Genomic DNA, 21,582 nt, shown 5'->3' on the forward strand with positions numbered 1-21,582 from the left:
TTTTAAAAAGGGTGCCAGGTAATTGGTTTAATTTAGCGGCAATCCTAAAGTCATAGTTATTTTTATGTATAGGAGATGAGAAGGCCCAGGGTGTTGCCATGAAAGCTCTGTTCTATGGTTACTGGAAATCTCTGACCCCCCTCCAGATAGCCTTCCTACCATGCATTGTCATGAGCACTGCTGAAAATTTACACTATCAGGCAAGTTTAGCATTACATTGTACCTAATCGAATCGAGAATCATTTTAAATATCATGTGAAATCAATAGTTAAATTTGTTATTAACACAGTTTAATAAGAATTTATTTTCATGTATGGCTTCAAAACTGGTTATAAATAGATAGATTAGAACCTGTTCTCAGCCAAGCTGAAAAATCATGTATAGTATCGTATTATAGTCAGTTTTCCATGAATAATAAAACAAAATAACCTTTTAGGAACTTGGATATCAGATTTGGACAAATTACATCCAGGTAAGTAAATTTAGAATTACTTCTTATTCGGAGCTAAATTCCCCCCTTTTTGATTTTTTAGTGAGAGAGGGGGGGGGATAAAGAAGTGCCCCTATTTCAAAATGAAAAATTGATACTTTCCCTCAAATTGGCTAGAGAGCACAGAAAACTCACTGCATTATTTTAAAATAAATTAAAGGGATGGGGGTCGCTAACCGTGTGGGGTCTGTACATGCGGTGCCCTAACCCAATGAGTCTACCCTGTACTTAAAAACCTAAACTCTTTCATCTCAAAGCAAGGGTTCCTTGCTCGCTAGGAACTTTGAGAGAAACTGTGAATTTCTCATAATTTGAGATAATAAACTTGTTATCTTAGGCTAAGCTGCATGAACATCATCCATTGAAAAAAGTTGAATTCATCTTCCGACAAAATTTAGAAATTGTCAAGAGATTTGGTAGATTTCCCCACAGGTGCGTTATTTTTGTAGATTCCTCTGGTGCTATGTTTTTGTATCGTAGCTACTCAAACTAGGGGCATGTTCGCAAATCCGTTGTGAAACACAGTTACGTAAAGTGGCTATGCTTTTTGTAGAATCTTAAGAGGTATGGTACAATGGAATATAAATAATACTGCCAACCACCCGAAATTTATTAACAAGTTCAATTATTCTTAAGCTTGAAAATATTTAGGGGGGGAGGGGATTGAAGATTGACTAAGTTATGCAAGTTAATGTAAGGTTTAATAATTCTTTGGGGCTTTATCAATTTATTACTTGCAAAATTATTTATTTTTTTAAAATAAAAGAAAATTTAGAAAATTGATAGAATTGACAATAAAATTTGTATCGTTTATGTAAGTTTGACTATAGTAAAGCATTTGTTTTGGCTTAGAGACTTCAATTAAATCTTGATAGGGTTGTACAAACCTTAAGTGTTCAAACTTTTCCACCAATAATTCTTATTTACAGAGAGTGTATTTTTGTTTATCATAATTGGTTATGTACAATGTACATCAATTTATCATTAATTGTATTTTATCATTAAAGATCACAAAGTTTAATAGTTTTATGTTTTTATTTGTGGCATTTGAGTACCAAAAGAATAAAAATATTTTTATTTAAGGAACAAGATGTTGAAGAGACAGTCAACTGAAGAAGAGGTTTGTATCTTTTTCTAGAGGTGGAGTAGGAGGATTTTTTGAAGCAGCTTATAGTGCCTAATAATGACGTCATACAATACAAATGTCCAATGATAGGCAATGATTGCAATTGATCAATGTTAAAATGTATACTGGCCTATCGTTGGTCATTTGTATTGTATGACGTATTTTTTATTAGGCACTATCAGCTGCTTCGTATTTCTTATTCAGAGACCTACGGAAGCCCAAACTCTGCAAGGCTACCCTAATCCAATATCACCAACTCTAACCGAATCAAAAAAACTTCCACTTTCTTATTTTAATTTTATTGGGGTTCTGCGCACGACTAGGCACTTTGAAGGAAACCTCCAATTTAATTATAACTTTATAGTAGCTACGCTCTAAATATCATGACAAAATATCGCATTACAAATGCAAAGATTATGACTTATTAAATATTCAATTGGAAAATAATTAAATGGTTTATATTTCGCGGGAAATAAAGGGATAAGACATTGGAGGATAAACAAATCTTCCACACTCAAATTTATATAACTTTGTTAGCAGGCAAATGTTGAGGGGAAGCAAGGATTGTAGATTAAAATAATCCTCATTGTCCTCTCCCTCCCTGGTGTTCAGCAATATGGGTCATATTACAGGGAGGGAGGGGGCATTGGACTGTAAATTATACTAGTACCAAACGTCATATAAACATGCCCTCTCATCCGGTTTTAAAAATTGATTAGATTGAGCAGTGTTTAAACTTTTCTATCAATAACTTTAATCTACAGAAGGGGTGATTTTGTTTATTATAATTGATTGTGTATTTCAATTTATCGCCTACTGTTTTATTCCTTAAGATTTAGCATTTAAAAGTTTATTTTGTTGACTTAATGTATTTAATTAAAAGTGGTCATGGCTGTCATGATATTAACATATCTTATAGTACAATAATACTATAACATTAACTATATACAAGAATATGGCGAAGCTTTTCTATAATTAGGACTCATTTCAAACATGTTGATTTTTTTTATGTGATATAATTATTTTATTATGATTTTTGGAATAATGCTTCTTAGGACAACAAGGTACAATCATATAAGCGAAGCATCTCTTTAATAAAGTATAAGACATGAAAGTCTGTCCTAAAACAGTATCCTGTATTTTTGTAATTTAAAAAAAAAATGTAAAGATATTTAAATCTTATTAAGTTCTGACACTCTACAAGTGTTAATATTTGTTTGTTCTGTCGTCTGTTTTGATGGATGTTATCATCCTTGTTTTCTAAATATTCAATTATAATCAAATTAAACATTCGAAACATACTTTAAAAAAGAAAATAAATATAAATTATGTTTTGATTAGATTTGTGGGGGAAACTTATATTTATAAAACAAGGATAACAATATACATATGCGCAAAGCATTGTTATAACAATATTAACTAATTACAACTGTATGTTTCGGTTATGACACATGTTTTATTGTCTGCTTTATAAAGATGTCTATTTAGATTTGAATAGAATGACAATTATATGTCAGCTACGGCCACTTTTATCTAATAAAATGATATAATCGACATAAACAATTCATGGGCGACTCGAACACCACCCTTAAAATCATGTTTGGGTGATCTGATCCACCCTTTTAATGGTCAATAAATTGAAATATATATTCATTCCCTAATGATAATAAACTAAATTACCCCTTCTATAGAATAAAAATGTTAGTTGTAAAATTTGGATACAATTAGTTTGTAACTAACCAATCGAAATTCAACAATAAGTTTTTAAGTCAACGAATGAGAAAACGTGATTTAAACTTTGGGTACAAGTGTAATTTACAGTCCAATTTCCCCTTATTCCAGTGGCGTGCACTACACAGCAATTCACCAATGTTGAATAAAACCATCAGGGGGTAAATTCCCAATTTCAAATCAAAGGGGGTTGTCGAGAATCCCCTACTGAACGCCATTGGCAAAACTCTGTGCACGTCACTGCCTATAATCCAAGCATCCATTGTAGGAAGCCTATCTAAGTAAGGAGGCCACCAGGTTGCCAGACACATTGCTGGAATAATTATAATCCAAGTATCCATTGTAGGAAGCTTATCTGAGCAAGGAGGCCAACAGGTTGCCAGACACCCCGCTGGAATAATTATAATCTATCTTATCTATCCATTATAGGAAGCCTATCTGAGCAAGGAGGCCACCAGGCTGCCTGATACCCCGCTGGAATAATTATAATCTATCTATCTATGATAGGAAGCCTATCTAAGCAAGGAGGCCAACAGGTTGCCAGACACCCCGCTGGAATAATTATAATCTATCTTATCTATCCATCATAGGAAGCCTATCTGAGCAAGGAGGCCAACAGGTTGCCAGACACCCCCCCTGGAATAATTATAATCTATCTATCTATCATAGGAAGCCTATCTGAGCAAGGAGGCCAACAGGTTGCCAGACACACCGCTGGAATAATTATAATACAAGCAACCATTGTAGGAAGCCTATCTAAGCAAGGAGGCCACGAGGTTGCCAGACACACCGCTGGAATAATTATAATCCAAGTATCCATTGTAGGAAGCCTATCTGAGCAACGAGGCCATCAGGTTGCCAGACACACCGCTGGAATAATTATAATCCAAGTATCCATTGCATTGTAGGAAGCCTATCTGAGCAAGGAGGCCATCAGGTTGCCAGACACCTCTGGAATAATTATAATCTATCTATCTATCTATCTATCTATCTATCATAGGAAGCCTATCTGAGCAAGGAGGCCACCAGGTTGCCAGACACCCCGCTGGAATTTAATGATGATGGCTCATTTAAAATTGGTACTCAGGTATAACTTACTAGCGGCTACGCCCCTAGAGACCACTTGAGAAGGGGGGTAGTTTAATTCACTACCCAAATTTTTATTTTAGATTTTTAAAGAAAAAGTAAATAAAAATTTGTGAGTGGGGGATTTTTTTCTAGGGGCGATATCTGTTTTGAGGGTGGTGATACCGGATCAGTAATATTTGGCATAAAATCACTTCACATAAATTCATTTCACATAAAACATTTCACATAAAGTATCATTTGACATAAACTCATTTCACATAAAGGTACACTTCACATAAAAACGTTTCACATAAACTCATTTCACATAAAGGTACACTTCACATAAAGGTACTTTTGTCATAAAGATACACTTCACATAAAGGTACATTTGACATAAAGGTACATTTGGCATAAAGGTACATTTGATATAAAGGTACATTTGGCATAAAGGTACACTTCACATAAAGGTACATTTCACATAAAGGTACGTTTGACATAAAGGTACATTTCACATAAAGGTACACTTGGCATAAAGGTACATTTGACATAAAGTTACATTTCACATAAAGGTGCACTTCACATAAAGATACATTTCACATAAGATACATTTCACATAAAAAAATTTCACATAAAGGTATATTTTGCATAAAGATACACTTCACATAAAAATTTTATTTTACCAAAAATGTATATTTTACATATGGGTAAACTACACAAAAAAAAACGTTTCACACAAAAGTAAATTTCACATAAAGGTACATTTCCCATAAAAAACATTTCACAGAAAGGTATATTTCACATAACGGTACACTTGACATAAAGATACATTGAACATAAAAGTACTCTTCAAATAAAAGTAAACTTGACATAAGGTACATTTCATATAAAACTACACTTCGCATAAAATCATGTTTTTTATAATCTTATTCTGGTACCCAAAGTTTTATACTAGTACCTAAATTTTATACTTGTACCCAAAGTTTTTTAATGGTACCCAAAGTTTTATACTGGTACCCAGAAATTTATACTTGTTCCCAAAATTTTATACTGGTACCCAAAGTTTATACTGGTACCCAAAGTTTTATACTGGTACCCAAAGTTTTATACTGATACCCATGACAAATGTTTTCATGACAAATATAATTTATGACAAATTTATGTGAAATGTATCTTTATGTAAAACATTTTATGTGAAAAATTCTTTAATGAGAAAATTTTTTATGTGAAATGTATCTTTATGAAAAACGTTTTTATGTGAAATGTACCTTTATGTGAAATGTACCTTTATGTAAAATGTACCTTTATGTGAAATGTACCTTTATGTGAAATGTACCTTTATGTCAAACGTACCTTTATGTCAAATGTACCTTTATGCCAAATGTACCTTTATGTAAAATGTACCTTTATGTGAAACGTTTTTATGTGAAGTGTACCTTTATGGCAAATGTATCTTTATGTCAAATGTTTTTATGTCAAATGTACCTTTATGTGAAGTGATTTTATGTCAAGTGTTTTATGTGAAATGAATTTATGTGAAATGATATTATGTCAAATATTACTGATCCGGTGATACCCTCCCTTAAAATAGTTATGAACCTTCCCAGGACCTATGAGACGCCCCCTAGTAAAGAAAAACTATATCGGTTCTGCGGCTAGAGAGATCCTTTGTACAAACACACAGACAGATAGCCATCCTGTTACTTTATTACTTAGAGGTAAAAAAGTAATGTGCAAATTAGGGTTGGGCCGGATACTTTTTTGGCCGGATACCGGATATCCGGCTGATTTCAAATGCCGGATATCCGGTATCCGGCCGGATATCCGGCAAATATCCGGTTATCCGGCCAAATTACCGGATATCCGGCCAAATTACCATATATTAAAGTAGCAAAAAAAATTTCTTCAGAAATCTTATCTAAATTTACATAAAGATAAACATAAAGATAAAAAATGTTATAAGCCATAAAAGTTATAGCCATTAAAAATTTTAAAAAGCAGAGATTTTTGGTGTAAAGTATAAAAAATTATATAGCCGGATAGTTTCAATATCCGGTATCCGGCCGGATATTGAAAATGGCCGGATATCCGGCCACACCGGATATCCGGCCCAACCCTAGTGCAAATGCATGTGTATATAAAAGTAACAGTATCTGTGTGTAAGAAAAGAATCTCGCTAAATGCTATACTTATTTGATTCTCCTTTACAATGTAGCTTTTAAAAGGTCCTGGGAAGGTTTATAAATAATCTCGGTTTTGTTGGCCTGGGTCATATAATTTTTCATTTTAATATCAGCGGAAATATTATATAATAGTTATTAATCGTTTCGTATTATCGACAGCTTTCCGCGGATATAAAAATGCAAAAAAAATATAGGATACAAACCAGTTTTAATAGCCTTAAGGGACTGAAGGCCTGAGATAATAAAACTGGTATTGATGTTATGATTTTTATTTCAATATTTGTTGAAAACTGTCTTAATATAATGAAACACATGTTTTTTTCAGTATGGCTGAAAACCGGTTCTAATCCCCCCGGATATTAATCGGTTTCGAAGCCATACTGAAACTAACAATAATTTAGGTTAGTCAGACAGATGAAGGCCCCTGGCCGGATCTAGACTTCACCACAAAGGTTGCCTCCCTCTCTGTAGCTGCTTAGAATTCTCTGCTGGACGTTGTAACATTAGATATGTTAATACTTGGATGTTGCACCAGTTTTTCATGTACACTAAGAAAGTTTTTTCTTCTGATTTATACGTACTATGATAAAAGTCGTTTGTTGGTATAATAATAACACAAAAGTTTAATTGGGCAAGGATGATATTCATCAACTTTTAAACCTTAACCCCTCTCATGGAATCGTATTAAAGACAGTTTTCCGCAGATAGTAAAGTATTTATTATTACATTTACATCAAAACAGAGAATAAAGGTAGATTTTTATTTGATTTTGCCGTCGAAAATTATTTTTTAATACGATACATGAGTATTCAGAGTGGATAAGATCCGGTTTTCAGCCAGCGGAAATTAATCGGATTCTGAGCCACAATGGAATATATTTTATACAAAAATCTAATAACTTGTTGTCATTGTACGTCATTTAATCCCAAGCAAAGTTATACCTAATTGTACATTATTGTGATTACATATCTATTTTTATTGTTATTAAATTATGATTTAAAATGATTTTTAAAATTCTAAATATATTGACATCGTTGCTTAATTTTCAATAAATGCTTTAGATAGAAATAAAGTTTTTATTTCTTCAGATTATTATTATCTGGACATAAATATCTCTAAAACTGCCACGTGTCTCAGCGATTTTGTTCAAACCCTAGTATTTCATAAAGAAATTAAGTTTTTAAAATATTTATTGTAAGAGATTTTAAATCTTTTATAAAAAATTGTAAATCATCTAAAGGGAGATTTAAAAGATAGCCTTTTATATAAAGTGGTTTAAGGATATCTTGTATCTAAATTAAATTCTGGGTAATGGTTTTAGGCTATTTTATACGCCCTGCCTCTAAGAGTGCACCTTTTCAACAAAAAAAAATACCAAATCCATTGTAACTTTTATAATTTATTTTTCTGACAAACGTAAAACAAAACACAGTGATTAATAAAACTAAAAATAATAACAAAACTTGAACAAACACAAAAAATGCCCATTTTGCAATCAGAGTTATAGAAGGAAAAAATATTTTCTTTTGGAATGACAACGAGATTTCCAGTATGGCTTCAAAACCGATTAATATCCGCTGAATTAGAACCAGTTCTCAGTCATATTGAAAAAACCGCATTTAATCGTATTACAGACAATTTAATAAATACTAAAATGAAAAAAAACTTAAGATTAATGCCAGTATTGTTACCCGGGCCTTCGGTCTCTCGAGTCTAACAAAACTGGTATTTATCCCATGTATATTTTAATTTAAAATCCACGGAAATCTGTCTATAATACGATGCGATAAATAACTATTTAAGGAACGATTTCTCTGAATTACAAAATAACTATCACAAGACAAAAATCACATTTTATTTAACATTTTTTATAAATTGTGCTTAAAAAAGTGAGATTTAAAAAAGTTTTTAATTATTTCTAATTAAAAAACGGCAATTTAGTCTTAAAGATTTGATATTTAACTTCATTTATAAAAAAAATTCCTAAAGCACATAAGAATTAAGAATAACCAAAAGGTCACCTCCCATTCACATCACTTTTAACAGTATTCAAACTATCCTTAATAAGGGCTGCGCCCCCAGTAGATTTGCTACTGCCGTTCTTGTTCTCCCCGCTACTGCCACTGCCATAAGCGCAACAAACTGTGTGGACAATCCACTTGATAATAATGGCTGCAATATTGCTGGTGGCTACTACGCCACCCACACTGGCACAAAGACCCACCAGCCACATCCAAAATCCTTCCCTGAAAAAAAAACATTAACATGGTGGTTTCTCTCAAAGTGACTAGTCAAGCACAGAAACCCCTCAAACCCCTTCTCAAAAAATATTGAAAATAAGGGGATAGGGGGCTCGGGGGGGGTTAGTATTTCATTATAATAATTATAATACCTTTAGTCAGGTAAGGTTATAGTAAACTGAGTAGGTTCCCTCGCAGAGGTTAAGCATAGGAATCCCCCTTCCCCACATTATTTACAATTTATTAATAAAAATAAGAGAGAGCTCGATAGACTCTTTGGGGTAAAGCTAAAATTTATTGAGAGATAGAATGATTGATAGATACTGACAGATAGACAGATAAAAATTGACTAAAAGACAACCGTCTTCAGAAAAAGAGCAATGTACTTTGTGAAACCCAGGCATATATAATTCTTATACTTAACTTACTCTTACGTAGTTACGATCAGACCCTTATTAATAAATTAAAGAGTAGCTACGGTACTATAATTCTCAGAAATGATCTCAATTAATTGTCAATACCTATCAAATAACTTTCACTGAATAATTGGGAAATATAATATTAGGAAGGAAAATAATTAGAAAAAAAGTTTCTCGTATTCATTCAAATCCGTTGGATAGGAACCGGTTCTCATCCATACGAAAAAACTATGTCTAGCATCATATTATATTATATCCACCTTTCTACGAATATAAAAATGTACAATCATAAGATTAAAACCAGTTTTTTTATTAACAACTTTGGGGACTCTAGTGAATTTTGATTGGTTGCTTCATTAGGTTGGGTGTTCAATCGTTTCAACATCTAATTTTAATCCACAGAAGGGGTATTTACATCAATTTATCGGCCATTGTCTTCTCCCTTTAAAAATCCCTGCATTAAAGTAGCTTAAGCTGTGTGTCTGTTATATCCAGTAAGATATCGAAAACAGCGTAACACGGTAGGGGCTAAAATATTTAGGAACCTTTTTAAAATTCTTAAACTCCGCCCTACCCTTAACTTAAATTTAGCTCTTACCTATCACTCGTAACTTGAACCTTCATTGCAGAGAGGTCATATTTGAAATATATGCCAGGTGTCCCATGAGAGCCCTCCTGGTGAGATATAGGTCTTGCAAGCTCCTAGATAGATATATTATTAATGCCAGGTGTACTATGAGAGCCCTCCTGGTGAGATATAGGTCTTGCAAGCTCCTAGATAGATATATTATTAATATCAGGTGTCCTATGAGAGCCCTCCTGGTGAGATATAGGTCTTGCAAGCTCCTAGATAGATATATTATTAATATCAGGTGTCCTATGAGAGCCCTCCTGGTGAGATATAGGTCTTGCAAGCTCCTAGATAGATATATTATTAAAACCAGGTGTACCATGTGAGCCCTCCTGGTGAGATATAGGTCTTGCAAGCTCCTAGATAGATATATTATTAATACCAGGTGTCCCATGAGAGCCCTCCTGGTGAGATATAGGTCTTGCAAGCTCCTAGATAGATATATTATTAATACCAGGTGTCCCATGAGAGCCCTCCTGGTGGGATATAGGTCTTGCAAGCTCCTAGATAGATATATTATTAATATCAGGTGTCCTATGAGAGCCCTCCTGGTGAGATATAGGTCTTGCAAGCTCCTAGATAGATATATTATTAATACCAGGTGTCCCATGAGAGCCCTCCTGGTGGGATATAGGTCTTGCAAGCTCCTAGATAGATATATTATTAATATCAGGTGTCCTATGAGAGCCATAGCTCTTGGTGAGATATAGGTCTTGCAAGCTCCTAGATAGATAGTACCTAGTTTAGGAGGATAACTAAATTTCCAAAAGTTTAGGAACATAGGACATAAGATAGATAGATTCAGAGTTAGACTTAAAGAAATAGCTAACAATTTAAACTGAAGTAACTAATCCAGCGGATGATTTTCTTCTTAACGATTAAGAGGCAACTTAGGTCTATAATCTAACCTAACTAACCCAATAGGGCTATCCCTTACAAACATAACCCTGTGGGAGATCTCTTACATTAACGCTGTATTGATAGGTCACCCTTTTCCAACAACTTTAGACAGGTTTGTATTTATAATCTAACCCTACCTAACCTAACCTAACTAACCCTGTAGGTACCTCTTACCTTAACACTGTATTGATAGATAACCCTTTTCCCACCAACTTTAGACAATTCTGTATTTATAATCTAACCCTACCTAACCTTATCTAACTAACCCTGTGGGAGATCTCTTACCTTAACGCTGTATTGATAGGTAACCCTTTTTACAACAACTTTGGAGAGCTCTGTATTTATATTCTAACCCTACATAACCTAACCTATTTAACCCTGTGGGAGATCTCTTACATTAACGCTATATTGATAGGTAACCCTTTTCCAACAACTTTAGACAGTTCTGTATTTATAATCTAACCCTACCTAACCTAACCTAACCAACCCTGTGGGGATCTCTTACCTTAACGCTGTATTGATAGGTAACCCTTTTCCCATCAACTTTAGACAGTTCTGTTTCTATAATCTAACTCTACCTAACCTAACCTAACTAACACAATAGGGCTATCCTTAACCTATTTAACCCTGTGGGGATCTCTTACCTTAACGCTGTATTGATATGTAACCCTTTTCCCACCAACTTTAGACAGTTCTGTATTTATAATCTTACCCTACCTAACCTAACCTACATAACCCTGTGGGGATCTCTTACTTTAACGCTGTATTAATAGGTAACCCTTTTCCCAACAACTTTAGGAAGTTTGCATCTATAATCTAACCCTACCTAACCTAACCTATATAACCCTGTGGGGATCTCTTACCTTAACGCTGTATTGATAGGTAACCCTTTTCCCAACAACTTTAGAAAGTTTGCATCTATAATCTAACCCTACCTAACCTAACCTAACTAACCCTGTGGGTATCTCTTACCTTAACGCTGTACTGATAGGTAACCCTTTTACCAACAACTTTAGACAGTTCTGTATTAATAATCTAACACTACCTAACCTAACCTAACTAACACAGTAGGGCTATCCTTAACCTATTTAACCCTGTGGGGATCTCTTACCTTAACGCTGTATTGATATGTAACCCTTTCACCAACAACTTTAGACAGTTCTGTATTTATAATCTAACTCTACCTAACCTAACCTAACTAACCCTGTGGGGATCTCTTACCTTAACGCTGTACTGATAGGTAACCCTTTTACCAATAACTTTGGACAGTTCTGTTGGAACAATATCGATGAAATAATGGAAGGTCATCTTATCTAAAAAATAAAAAGAAAATCAATAAAAAATAATATAATTATTCTTTATATTTTGTACATATTTGAATTATTCCAGCCACCGAGTATTAACACACACTGAGAGACAGACAGAGAGATAGACAGACAGACAGACATCTAGTGTACATATTAATATTACTTACTTATATTTGTAATTTTTTCTTCTCCCTCTAAAGGTTGAATAATACCAGCTACTGAGTCTCCAGACAGACGGATAGACAGACAGACAGACAGACAGACATCTAGTGTACATATTAATATTACTTACTTATATTTGTAATTTTTTCTTTTCCTTCTAAAGGTTGAATTATACCAGCTACTGAGTCTCCAGACAGACGGATAGACAGACAGACAGACAGACAGACATCTAGTGTACATATTAATATTACTTACTTATATTTGTAATTTTTTCTTTTCCTTCTAAAGGTTGAATTATACCAGCTACTGAGTCTCCAGACAGACGGATAGATAGACAGACAGACGGACAAACATCTAGTGTACATATTAATATTACTTACTTATATTTTTAATTTTTTCTTTTCCTTCTAAAGGTTGAATTATACCAGCTACTGAGTCTCCAGACAGACGGATAGATAGACAGACAGACGGACAAACATCTAGTGTACATATTAATATTACTTACTTATATTTTTAATTTTTTCTTTTCCTTCTAAAGGTTGAATTATACCAGCTACTAAGTCTCCACACAGACGGACGGACAGACGGACAAACATCTAGTGTACATATTAATATTACTTACTTATATTTGTAATTTTTTCTTTTCCTTCTAAAGGTTGAATTATACCAGCTACTGAGTCTCCAGACAGACGGATAGATAGACAGACAGACGGACAAACATCTAGTGTACATATTAATATTACTTACTTATATTTGTAATTTTTTCTTTTCCTTCTAAAGGTTGAATTATACCAGCTACTGAGTCTCCAGACAGACGGATAGACAGACAGACAGACAGACAGACAGACATCTAGTGTACATATTAATATTACTTGCTTGTATTTGTAATTTTTTCTTCTCCCTCTAGAGGCTGAATAATACCAGCTACTGAGTCTCCAGACAGACAGACAGACGGACAGACATCTAGTGTACAAACATATTAATATTACTTACTTATATTTGTAATTTTTTCTTTTCCTTCTAAAGGTTGAATTATACCAGCTACTGAGTCTCCAGACAGACGGATAGACAGACAGACATCTAGTGTACATATTAATATTACTTGCTTGTATTTGTAATTTTTTCTTCTCCCTCTAGAGGCTGAATAATACCAGCTACTGAGTCTCCAGACAGACAGACAGACGGACAGACATCTAGTGTACAAACATATTAATATTACTTACTTATATTTGTAATTTTTTCTTCTCCCTCTAAAGGTTGAATAATACCAGCTACTGAGTCTCCAGACAGACGGATAGATAGACAGACAGAATGACAGACGGACAAACATCTAGTGTACATATTAATATTACTTACTTATATTTGTAATTTTTTCTTCTCCCTCTAAAGGTTGAATTATACCAGCTACTGAGTCTCCAGACAGACGGATAGATAGACAGACAGACGGACAGACATCTAGTTTGCATATTAATATTACTTACTTATATTTGTAATTTTTTCTTCTCCCTCTAAAGGTTGAATGATACCAGCTACCGAGTCACCAAAACTAAACTTCTCAATTCTAAACAAGGATGGATAGTTACATAGAAGTTAAACATTTACAACAACAAAAAAAGACGTGTGTAGCCGACCTTTAGTCTTCAACCCCCTGATGCACATCCAATTTAACATCTTCAAGCACAGAGCACATAGAAGATTTTTTCAATTAAGATTTATTTCAAGAGTTGTAGTTTTTGAGCAAGTTGACTTATTTAAATACCTATCTATCTTAATTCGCAGCCGAGTTATTCAAATTTCAGCAGATAGTAAAATGAAAAAATAATGAAGCCAACAAATTGGAACTAATCCTATAATTTTCCATTATCCTATTCGCCAAAAATTCTCTGTAATACAATATGATACATGATTTTTCAGTAAGACTCAGAGCCAAACTGGAAAATAGTTATTTTTTGGTGAAGTGTTTTACCTGTGTGTGAAATTATATTCATGATCTCCCAGGAAGCTTGCCAAGTGGGCGTGGGCTCCAGGTATAGGTAATACCTGTAATAAAATGAAAAGGTTAACATTATTACAGGCCTTGAGAAAATATTTTTATATTGAAAAAGAGCTTTTTTATCTGGAGGGGGGAGGAGATTTTTTCAAGGGTAATTTCTCTTAGAAGGATGAAGAAATCCTCCCCCAAAAATTTAATATTCTTTAACCAGATCTATAAGAAGCTTCACTGTAAAACGAGGATAACGCCGAAAAAATTTAAGTAGGACATCCGCTGTACCATAGGCATGAGAAATAAATCAAGTGGGTTTTTTATGATAATAAAATATAAACTTCTTGCTAAAACTTCCAACGGTTGTATTGTATCTAGTTCACATACTTTAATCAACAAAAAAAATATTACCTTTCCAGCAGTGACATGAAAGTTGCCAGCAACTTTGTTAAGCGTCAGGGAGCCATGGATCCTGCAGGCATCATGTGCAGTTTCTGGCTGGTTCCTGCGCCCAGGCATGTCTCCATACAGCCGCTGGAACCCAGATTTCCATAGGATATCCTTCAAAATAAAATGGTTGGTTATTAGTATTATTCTAGCATTGATAATTTATTTGATAGTTTTAGTCAATTTTCTAAAAATTTCAAAATTAGAAGTACCTATTCAAACGTTTCAACAAAATTTTGATTTAGAGTTGGGATAATTTTGTTTTTTATATTGAGAATGTACTTCAATTTATCTATCATTGTCTTATACCTTAGAATTCTTAGAAAATTTGACATAAACTGGTTGACACAAATTGTTCACCTTTACAGTCAGCTTCTTATAGGTCAAAGAAGGTTTATATATAAATTAGGAGTGGGTAAGTACCGTCCTCCACCCTCCCAAAAGAAAAAAATGTATTTCTCCCCTAAAATTAAAAAAATTTCTATTATACAATAATTTAAACTTTATAATATTCATTGATAATACCTGCAATTGATGATATTCTTCTCGTAGATATGAATTCAATCTTCCCATCTATAAATAATAATTTCTTATTTTAGATAATGTCACATCAATGCATTTTCCATCCTATCTATTTTAATTTTCCTAATTTTTTTAACTGTTTTTATCTATCTATATGTCTATTTCTTTCTATCTATCTGTTTTAGGTGCTTCCCTCAAGCGTATATAAATGTCTATCTATCTATCCACAGTACCTCAGGAAAAAAACACCATTTAATGTTCCTCCAATTCATACCTACCACGTGGGTTTTTCCCTTAATCATCCAAATGTATCTTATCAATCCATCTATATAATATAATAATATGTCTATCTATCTATCCAATGTACCTCTGTGAAAAAGACCATCTGATGTTCCTCCAATTTATACCACGTGGGTTTTTCCCATAATTTTCCAAAGGTGTCTATCTATCTATCAGTCTGTCTAACTGTCTGTCTATACACCTCACCTCTGTGAAAAAGATTATTTGATGTTGCACCAATTCATACCACGTGGGTTCTTCTATTAATCCTCTAATTGTATCTTATCCATCTATATAATATTTGTCTATCAATCTATCCACCGTACCTCTGTGAAAAAGACCATCTGATGTTCCTCCAATTCATACCATGTGGGTTCTTACTTCTTCTCTTAATCCTCCAAACGTGGTTATATGTCTATTTATAATATATCCATCTATCTATCTAATCTAAGTACCTCTGTGAAAAAGACCATCTGATGTTCCTCCACTTCATACCACGTGAGTTCGTCCCTTTAGTTCCATATGTGTCTATCTATCTGACAAGTTGTTTGTTTATCTATCCGCCTGTCTATTTATATATCCATCCATCTATCTAATCAATGTACCTCTGTGAAAAAGACCATCTGATGTTCCTCTAATTCATACCACGTGGGTTTTTCTCTTAATCCTCCACAGGTGTCTATCTATCTATCTATCTGTCTGACTATCTGTTTGTCTATCTAACCGCCTGTCTATTTATATATCCATCCATCTGTCTATCTATCTTACCTCTGTGAAAAAGACCATCTGATGTTCCTCCAATTCATACCACGTGGGTTCTTCCCTTAATCTTCCAAATGTGTAGGCATTTTGATCTGTTTTGTCTAATATATCTGCTCCTATCACTGAAATAAAAACAGCGTTTTACCTTGAAGTTGCCTATTGAGCACAGAAAACCCACCGAAAAATAAAATAGAAATTAAGGGGAGGGGGTAATTTTTATCTCTGCACGTTTAATATGAACCCAATACAACCTAACCTAAGGTAAAACATTGACGCATGAAAAACTACTCCCCCACCCCTAAATCAATTTTTAACATAGGGGGTTTTTATGCTTGCTGAACACTTGAAAGAAAACCGAAAAAAAAATCATTAATCAATTAAGTTAGATAGATCGACAAATTGATTTATAGACAGACAGACAGACTTACCATAATTATAATTACAGTAAAGTCTACATTTAACTGGATGAATAGAGATGGACGGACATACCCTAATCATAGAGCAGCTGCGCTACAAAAAAAGTCACTTACAATCACAAGGCATTGCTACAGTAAAGTCTACATTTAACTTCAGTTTAAATGGCTAAATAGATGGATTAAAGGACAGACATTAGAGCATCTGCGCTACAAATAAAATGTTACTTACAATCACAGGGCATAGCTACAGTAAAGTCTACATTTAACTTCAATTTGAATGTATAAAGAGATGGATAGACAGACAGACGGACATACCCTAATCATAGAGCAGCTGCGCTACAAAAAAAAATTAACTTATAATCACAAGGCATTGCTACAGTGAAGTCTACATTTAACTTCAATTTGGATGTATAAAGAGATGGATAGACAGACAGACGGACATACCCTAATCATAGAATAGCTTCGCTAATACAAAATGATACTTACAATCACAGGGCATAGCTACAGTGAAGTCTACATTTAACTTCAATTTGAATGTATAAAGAGATAGATAGATAGACAGACGGACATACCCTAATCATAGAATAGCTTCGCTAATACAAAATGTTACTTACAATCACAGGGCATAGCTACAGTAAAGTCTACATTTAACTTCAGTTTGGAATGTAGATCTGCATCTGATAAAAATCTAAACAAAATTATATCAAGTTAAAAACAAATAGAAATTAATTTAACAAGGATAACAACAGTCCAGATGTATCCTTAAATGAAAGTAAGAGGATGTCACTATATTTGTCTGTTTGTACTGAAGAATCTTAATAAACGCTGAACCGATATGATTCTCCTTTACCATGTAGCTCATCAAAGGTTCTGGGAAGGTTAAAAAGTATTTTGGAAGATGGGCACCACCATCGTCCCAAAAAAAGTGGACACTAGAAAAAAAATGAATCCGCATAAAACTTTTTTTTACTTCTTTTTGGAACTAAAATTGAAAATGGGGGGCGTGGGGTCGACTTCCCCCTTAATAAAAGTAATAGAACTGCACATATAAAAGTAATTATAAACTACCTACCTACTAAAAATATTACCTAAATTTATAGGAAGTCCAAAAGTAATAAGTAATCTCTGAATGAAGTAACAGAACTACACAAATGAATGTAATAATAAATTACCAGATAGATTACCTAAATTTATAGGAAGGCCAGAAGTAATAAGTAATCTCAGAATGAAGTAATAGAACAACACAAATGAATGTAACTATAGATTACCTAAATTTATAAGAAGGCCAGAAGTAATAAGTAATCTCTGAATGAAGTAATAGAACAACACAAATGAATGTAACTATGGAGATTGAGGCCCCGGAGGCTGTTCTCTCTGTGTAGGTCAACTCAACTTTGGGAAATGCATCTAACTCTGTCACCACCTAAAAAAGTATTAAGTTTAAGGAAACAAAGTGTACTCAAAAGGAAACTTTCTCGTAAAGCACTGAAATTTTATACCTCATTTAGAAATTACCTTTGAGGACAATTACAATTAACTTAAACTGACTTAATTCTTTTAATTTAAATTTGATATGTCTGTCTGTCTGTCAGATCATGCATCAGGTATATTAATTTACCAAAATTTCATTGTTGACCCGCTGTAACCAACAACTGAATTAATTTAAGAAAAGATATTTCGTGATTTCAGCTGTTTTCTAAATCATCTTAGTTGTTATAATGACCTTTTATCTTTCACACGTCTACTTATTAAGATAATTTTACAAGTCCTCACCTCTTTTAAAGCTTTTTTTCTATGTCTCAGCACCATTCTGACTAAATCTACACAACCTTTGTCTTGGTGTGCTTATTCACTTTTCTTAATAATAACATATCATTCTAAATAAAACATTTTTTCTGTAAAATTAAAAACATTTAATATATATATATTTTGTGTAAATTTCTTATTGGTTAGGTTATTGTTATAAAATAAATTTAGGCACATATATATATAGAGCATTTAATTTGTGAATTAATGATCATGATTTTAAAATAGGCCATAGTATTCAATAAATCTTTCAATTGTACCTAAAAGGTGTAAAATATAATAAAATATCTTTATATAAAAATATTACAATTTTTGTGCATCTTTTGTGAATTTGTTTCAATTGTATCTCACTTAATCACAGAAATTATCATTAGGTAGATGGTTATTAGTTGTGATAGATTAGAATCAAAATTTTAAAATTGCAAAACATTTTTTCAGGTGTACTATCATACATATAAACTCTAAATGGACAGTCAACAAAAATTAAAATACATAAATGGATTGCTTTAGTTTTGATATACTAAATTTTCCACGGAAAATAAAATAAAATTTATAGGATTAATGACGGGGCCAAGAAAACTGGTATTAATCCGAGCATTTATTTCACTATTAGCGGAAAACTGGTTATAATACAATGCAAAAAATAACTCTTATATAATAATAGACTTTTTGTCATAAATATAAAAGGTTAAATATAAAAATATCAACATTATAAAATATATAAATCTTTTACATGTGTTGCATCTAAAACTATAGAAAATCAGCTGATTTATCAGTGTGTAATATTATTAATAAAACAATTTTTGTTTTGATTTGATGCACAAGTGTAAATTTACATTCCAATGGCTACGCCCTTTCCCTTCAAGTCGTCTTTGTTAACACACTCCAGCATAAACCTAAAAATAATTTTTTTTTGGATAATGCACCAGATTTTCATGTACTCTGAAAAAGTGTTGCTCGCAGCTGGCTAAAGTAAAGATACCCCCACCACCTCCCCACCTACTGAATAAACGAACTTATCAATAAATGGGGTTCATATTAGCAAGCTAGGTGACGACAAATTTTCCCCTGTTAATATATCCACGTATATCTTATATCCATTTTAATAGGAGAAAAGCTACACTACAGATTGTCAGCATTCTTATTTACACATGTAATTTTCTTTGTTGGCTAATATGACAAAGAAAAAAAAATTGAAATGTAAAACATTTTAGAAAAGTACAAGTTTAAAAGGCTGAAATGACAGATATATACAACTTATAACCTAAAAAAACTGGACTTTTATACCATAGAACTTATATTACCGAAATCTTAAATATCTCTCTTTTAAAACCTTAAATAGTCATGCGAATGTATATCTATATCTATCTAGTTAAAAGTGTTATTTATAACATTAGTAATTTTAGCCTAATTTTGGGAAAGTTATATTCTAATCTATCATATACAAATAAATTCAAATCTTACTTTGCAACATTGGCTCTTGGAACGCGTCCTGAGGCTCCAGGTACATGGAATCCATCAACGGTTGTCTAGATAAACAGATATTTTCTCCGAGGTCGGCAATCGCAGAAACATTGAGAAAAATATTATGCAAGCAGCTGCTGTTAAAAGTATATCCAAAGCCTGGGGTAATAATATAGGTCTTCAATCCGCAGGTCATCTATTGCCGCGGCCAATTGAAAAGGCAATAACTTACTTGCAGCAACAATCACCAGTATCCGCCGAATTTCACCTTTGTTCGACAAATGCCGCAGCCAGAAAACTCAAAAAATGAAGAACTACCACCCTAACAAAACAATTGCGGCAGTTTGTGAACTTCCTTTAGTTATAAGTAGCAAATTTTTGTGACTGACTAAACCCCTTTATACATTAGCTTTGATGTTAATATTACCTTAATTTCACCATTAGCCAAGGCACTGTTGGTTAAACCAGGAGGACGGACGACTGTATAATCCAAATCCTTTATCAAAGGAAATAACAATTTCACATTCTTTCAAATATGTTCTTTGTGGAAGGGGGGGGGGGGGGGACTTAAAAAGGTTTATATTTTGTCAATATTTTAAAGAACGTGGTGCTACGCCCCTAAAGGCCTTTCGGGACTCTTTTAGAGTAAGGGGGGGGGGGAGGGAAGTCAACCATCCCTCATATTCAATTTTAGTTTTAAAATGAAAAAGTAATTTTAGGGGGGGGGGGGCGAACTTTGATTACTTTTTTCAAACCAATAGTATCCAAACTTTTCAACCAATAGTTTAAAAATACAGAAGGGATAATCATGTTTTCCTTTATTGGGGGTGTAAATCAATTTATTGTCCATTGTCTTATCCCTTAAGATCTCTGATCATATATAATGTTATTTCTATTCCTTGGCATTTTCATCCAGCCACAGTTCTGTTTCTCTCATGTTGTTCAGAACACTTTTAATCATGGGTATGAGAGTCCATCTTAGGAACCAAGGTGCTTCTCCCCTGAAAAGATAACCTGTATTTTCAAAGATGAATTGATTGATTAATAACTACAATAATATGCATATACTAGCGGATACACCCCTATAAGCCTCTAGAGTTACTTAAGTAGGAGGAGAAGTCAACCCTTCCTGTTTTCAATTTAAGTTTTTTTAAAATGGAAATGGCAATATTTTTTAACATTCCCTGAACTAATAAAAAGCTTCACCGTAAAGGAAAACCATATCGGTTTAGCGGTTGGCTACTCCCTTCGCTACAGACAGAAAAAAGGCTTACTACTTTAAATAATCGGATATTTCTCGCATGGTTTTATTTGTCTGTGTACATTGAATTTGGCAGTTGTTGGTAAAAGCTGTATTAGTAAAATGATAGGCATACCTAGAAGATTCTTCAGTATACCAAGAATGACAAATAATCAGACGCTTCAAACTATTGCTTCGAATAGCAGAAACAATTTCCTAAAAAAATTATAAGTTATACATTTCATTACTCTATTCAAGGATATAGTGATATGTAAAAGTCTAAAAGAATTCTTCTATCCATCTATCTATCTAGGCAACTATCTTTCTCTCTATATATCTCTGTAGCTTTAGTATAGCTAGTAACACCTGAGTTATCTGTCTGAAATCTAATCTTCTATCTATCTATTC

General features: G+C 33.3%; 2 protein-coding genes and 1 long non-coding RNA gene across 8 annotated transcripts in view; 1 reads left to right on the forward strand and 2 right to left on the reverse strand.

The window, feature by feature from the left end:
* LOC145314645 (uncharacterized) overlaps window positions 1–7,499 on the forward strand; it is a 30,870-nt gene extending 23,371 nt beyond the window's left edge. The window contains exons 17-22 of one of the 2 annotated variants that reach the window (XM_080154643.1): window positions 73–200; window positions 437–472; window positions 828–922; window positions 1,574–1,610; window positions 4,348–4,434; window positions 6,997–7,499. In XM_080154643.1, coding sequence (XP_080010769.1) covers window positions 73–200; window positions 437–472; window positions 828–922; window positions 1,574–1,610; window positions 4,348–4,434; window positions 6,997–7,074 — 461 coding nt within the window. In that variant the 3' untranslated portion in view covers window positions 7,075–7,499. Of the gene's footprint in view, window positions 1–72; window positions 201–436; window positions 473–827; window positions 923–1,573; window positions 1,611–4,094; window positions 4,164–4,347; window positions 4,435–6,996 lie in introns of those variants that run through there. The other variant, XM_080154644.1, reaches the window with a different exon arrangement.
* Window positions 7,500–7,974: 475 nt separating this feature from the next.
* LOC145314646 (endoplasmic reticulum-Golgi intermediate compartment protein 2) lies at window positions 7,975–18,561 on the reverse strand. Of its 5 annotated transcripts, XM_080154645.1 has the most exons (11): window positions 18,438–18,561; window positions 17,933–18,087; window positions 17,279–17,352; window positions 16,255–16,370; window positions 15,211–15,258; window positions 14,650–14,799; window positions 14,221–14,294; window positions 13,736–13,815; window positions 12,007–12,098; window positions 9,853–9,956; window positions 7,975–8,841 (listed from the first exon to the last, which is right to left on the reverse strand). In XM_080154645.1, exons 1-11 carry the CDS (start codon window positions 18,471–18,473, stop codon window positions 8,613–8,615), a joined length of 1,158 nt encoding a protein of 385 aa, XP_080010771.1. In that variant the 5' UTR covers window positions 18,474–18,561; the 3' UTR covers window positions 7,975–8,612. The 5 variants fall into 5 exon arrangements, with proteins under 5 accessions (XP_080010771.1, XP_080010772.1, XP_080010773.1 ...); XM_080154649.1 differs by lacking the exons at window positions 7,975–8,841; window positions 9,853–9,956 and adding an exon at window positions 10,001–10,244; XM_080154648.1 differs by lacking the exons at window positions 7,975–8,841; window positions 9,853–9,956 and adding an exon at window positions 10,373–10,460.
* Window positions 18,554–21,537, reverse strand: LOC145314648 (uncharacterized). Its single transcript, XR_013877832.1, has 6 exons — window positions 21,512–21,537; window positions 21,311–21,390; window positions 20,831–20,935; window positions 20,362–20,428; window positions 19,935–19,999; window positions 18,554–19,366 (listed from the first exon to the last, which is right to left on the reverse strand). It is a non-coding gene; the product is annotated as an uncharacterized LOC145314648 (long non-coding RNA).
* Window positions 21,538–21,582: the final 45 nt, after the last annotated feature.

The sequence above is a fragment of the Acartia tonsa genome, chromosome 3 (assembly GCF_053477335.1).
Source record: "Acartia tonsa isolate MP-2025a chromosome 3, ASM5347733v1, whole genome shotgun sequence".
NCBI lineage: Eukaryota > Metazoa > Arthropoda > Copepoda > Calanoida > Acartiidae > Acartia > Acartia tonsa.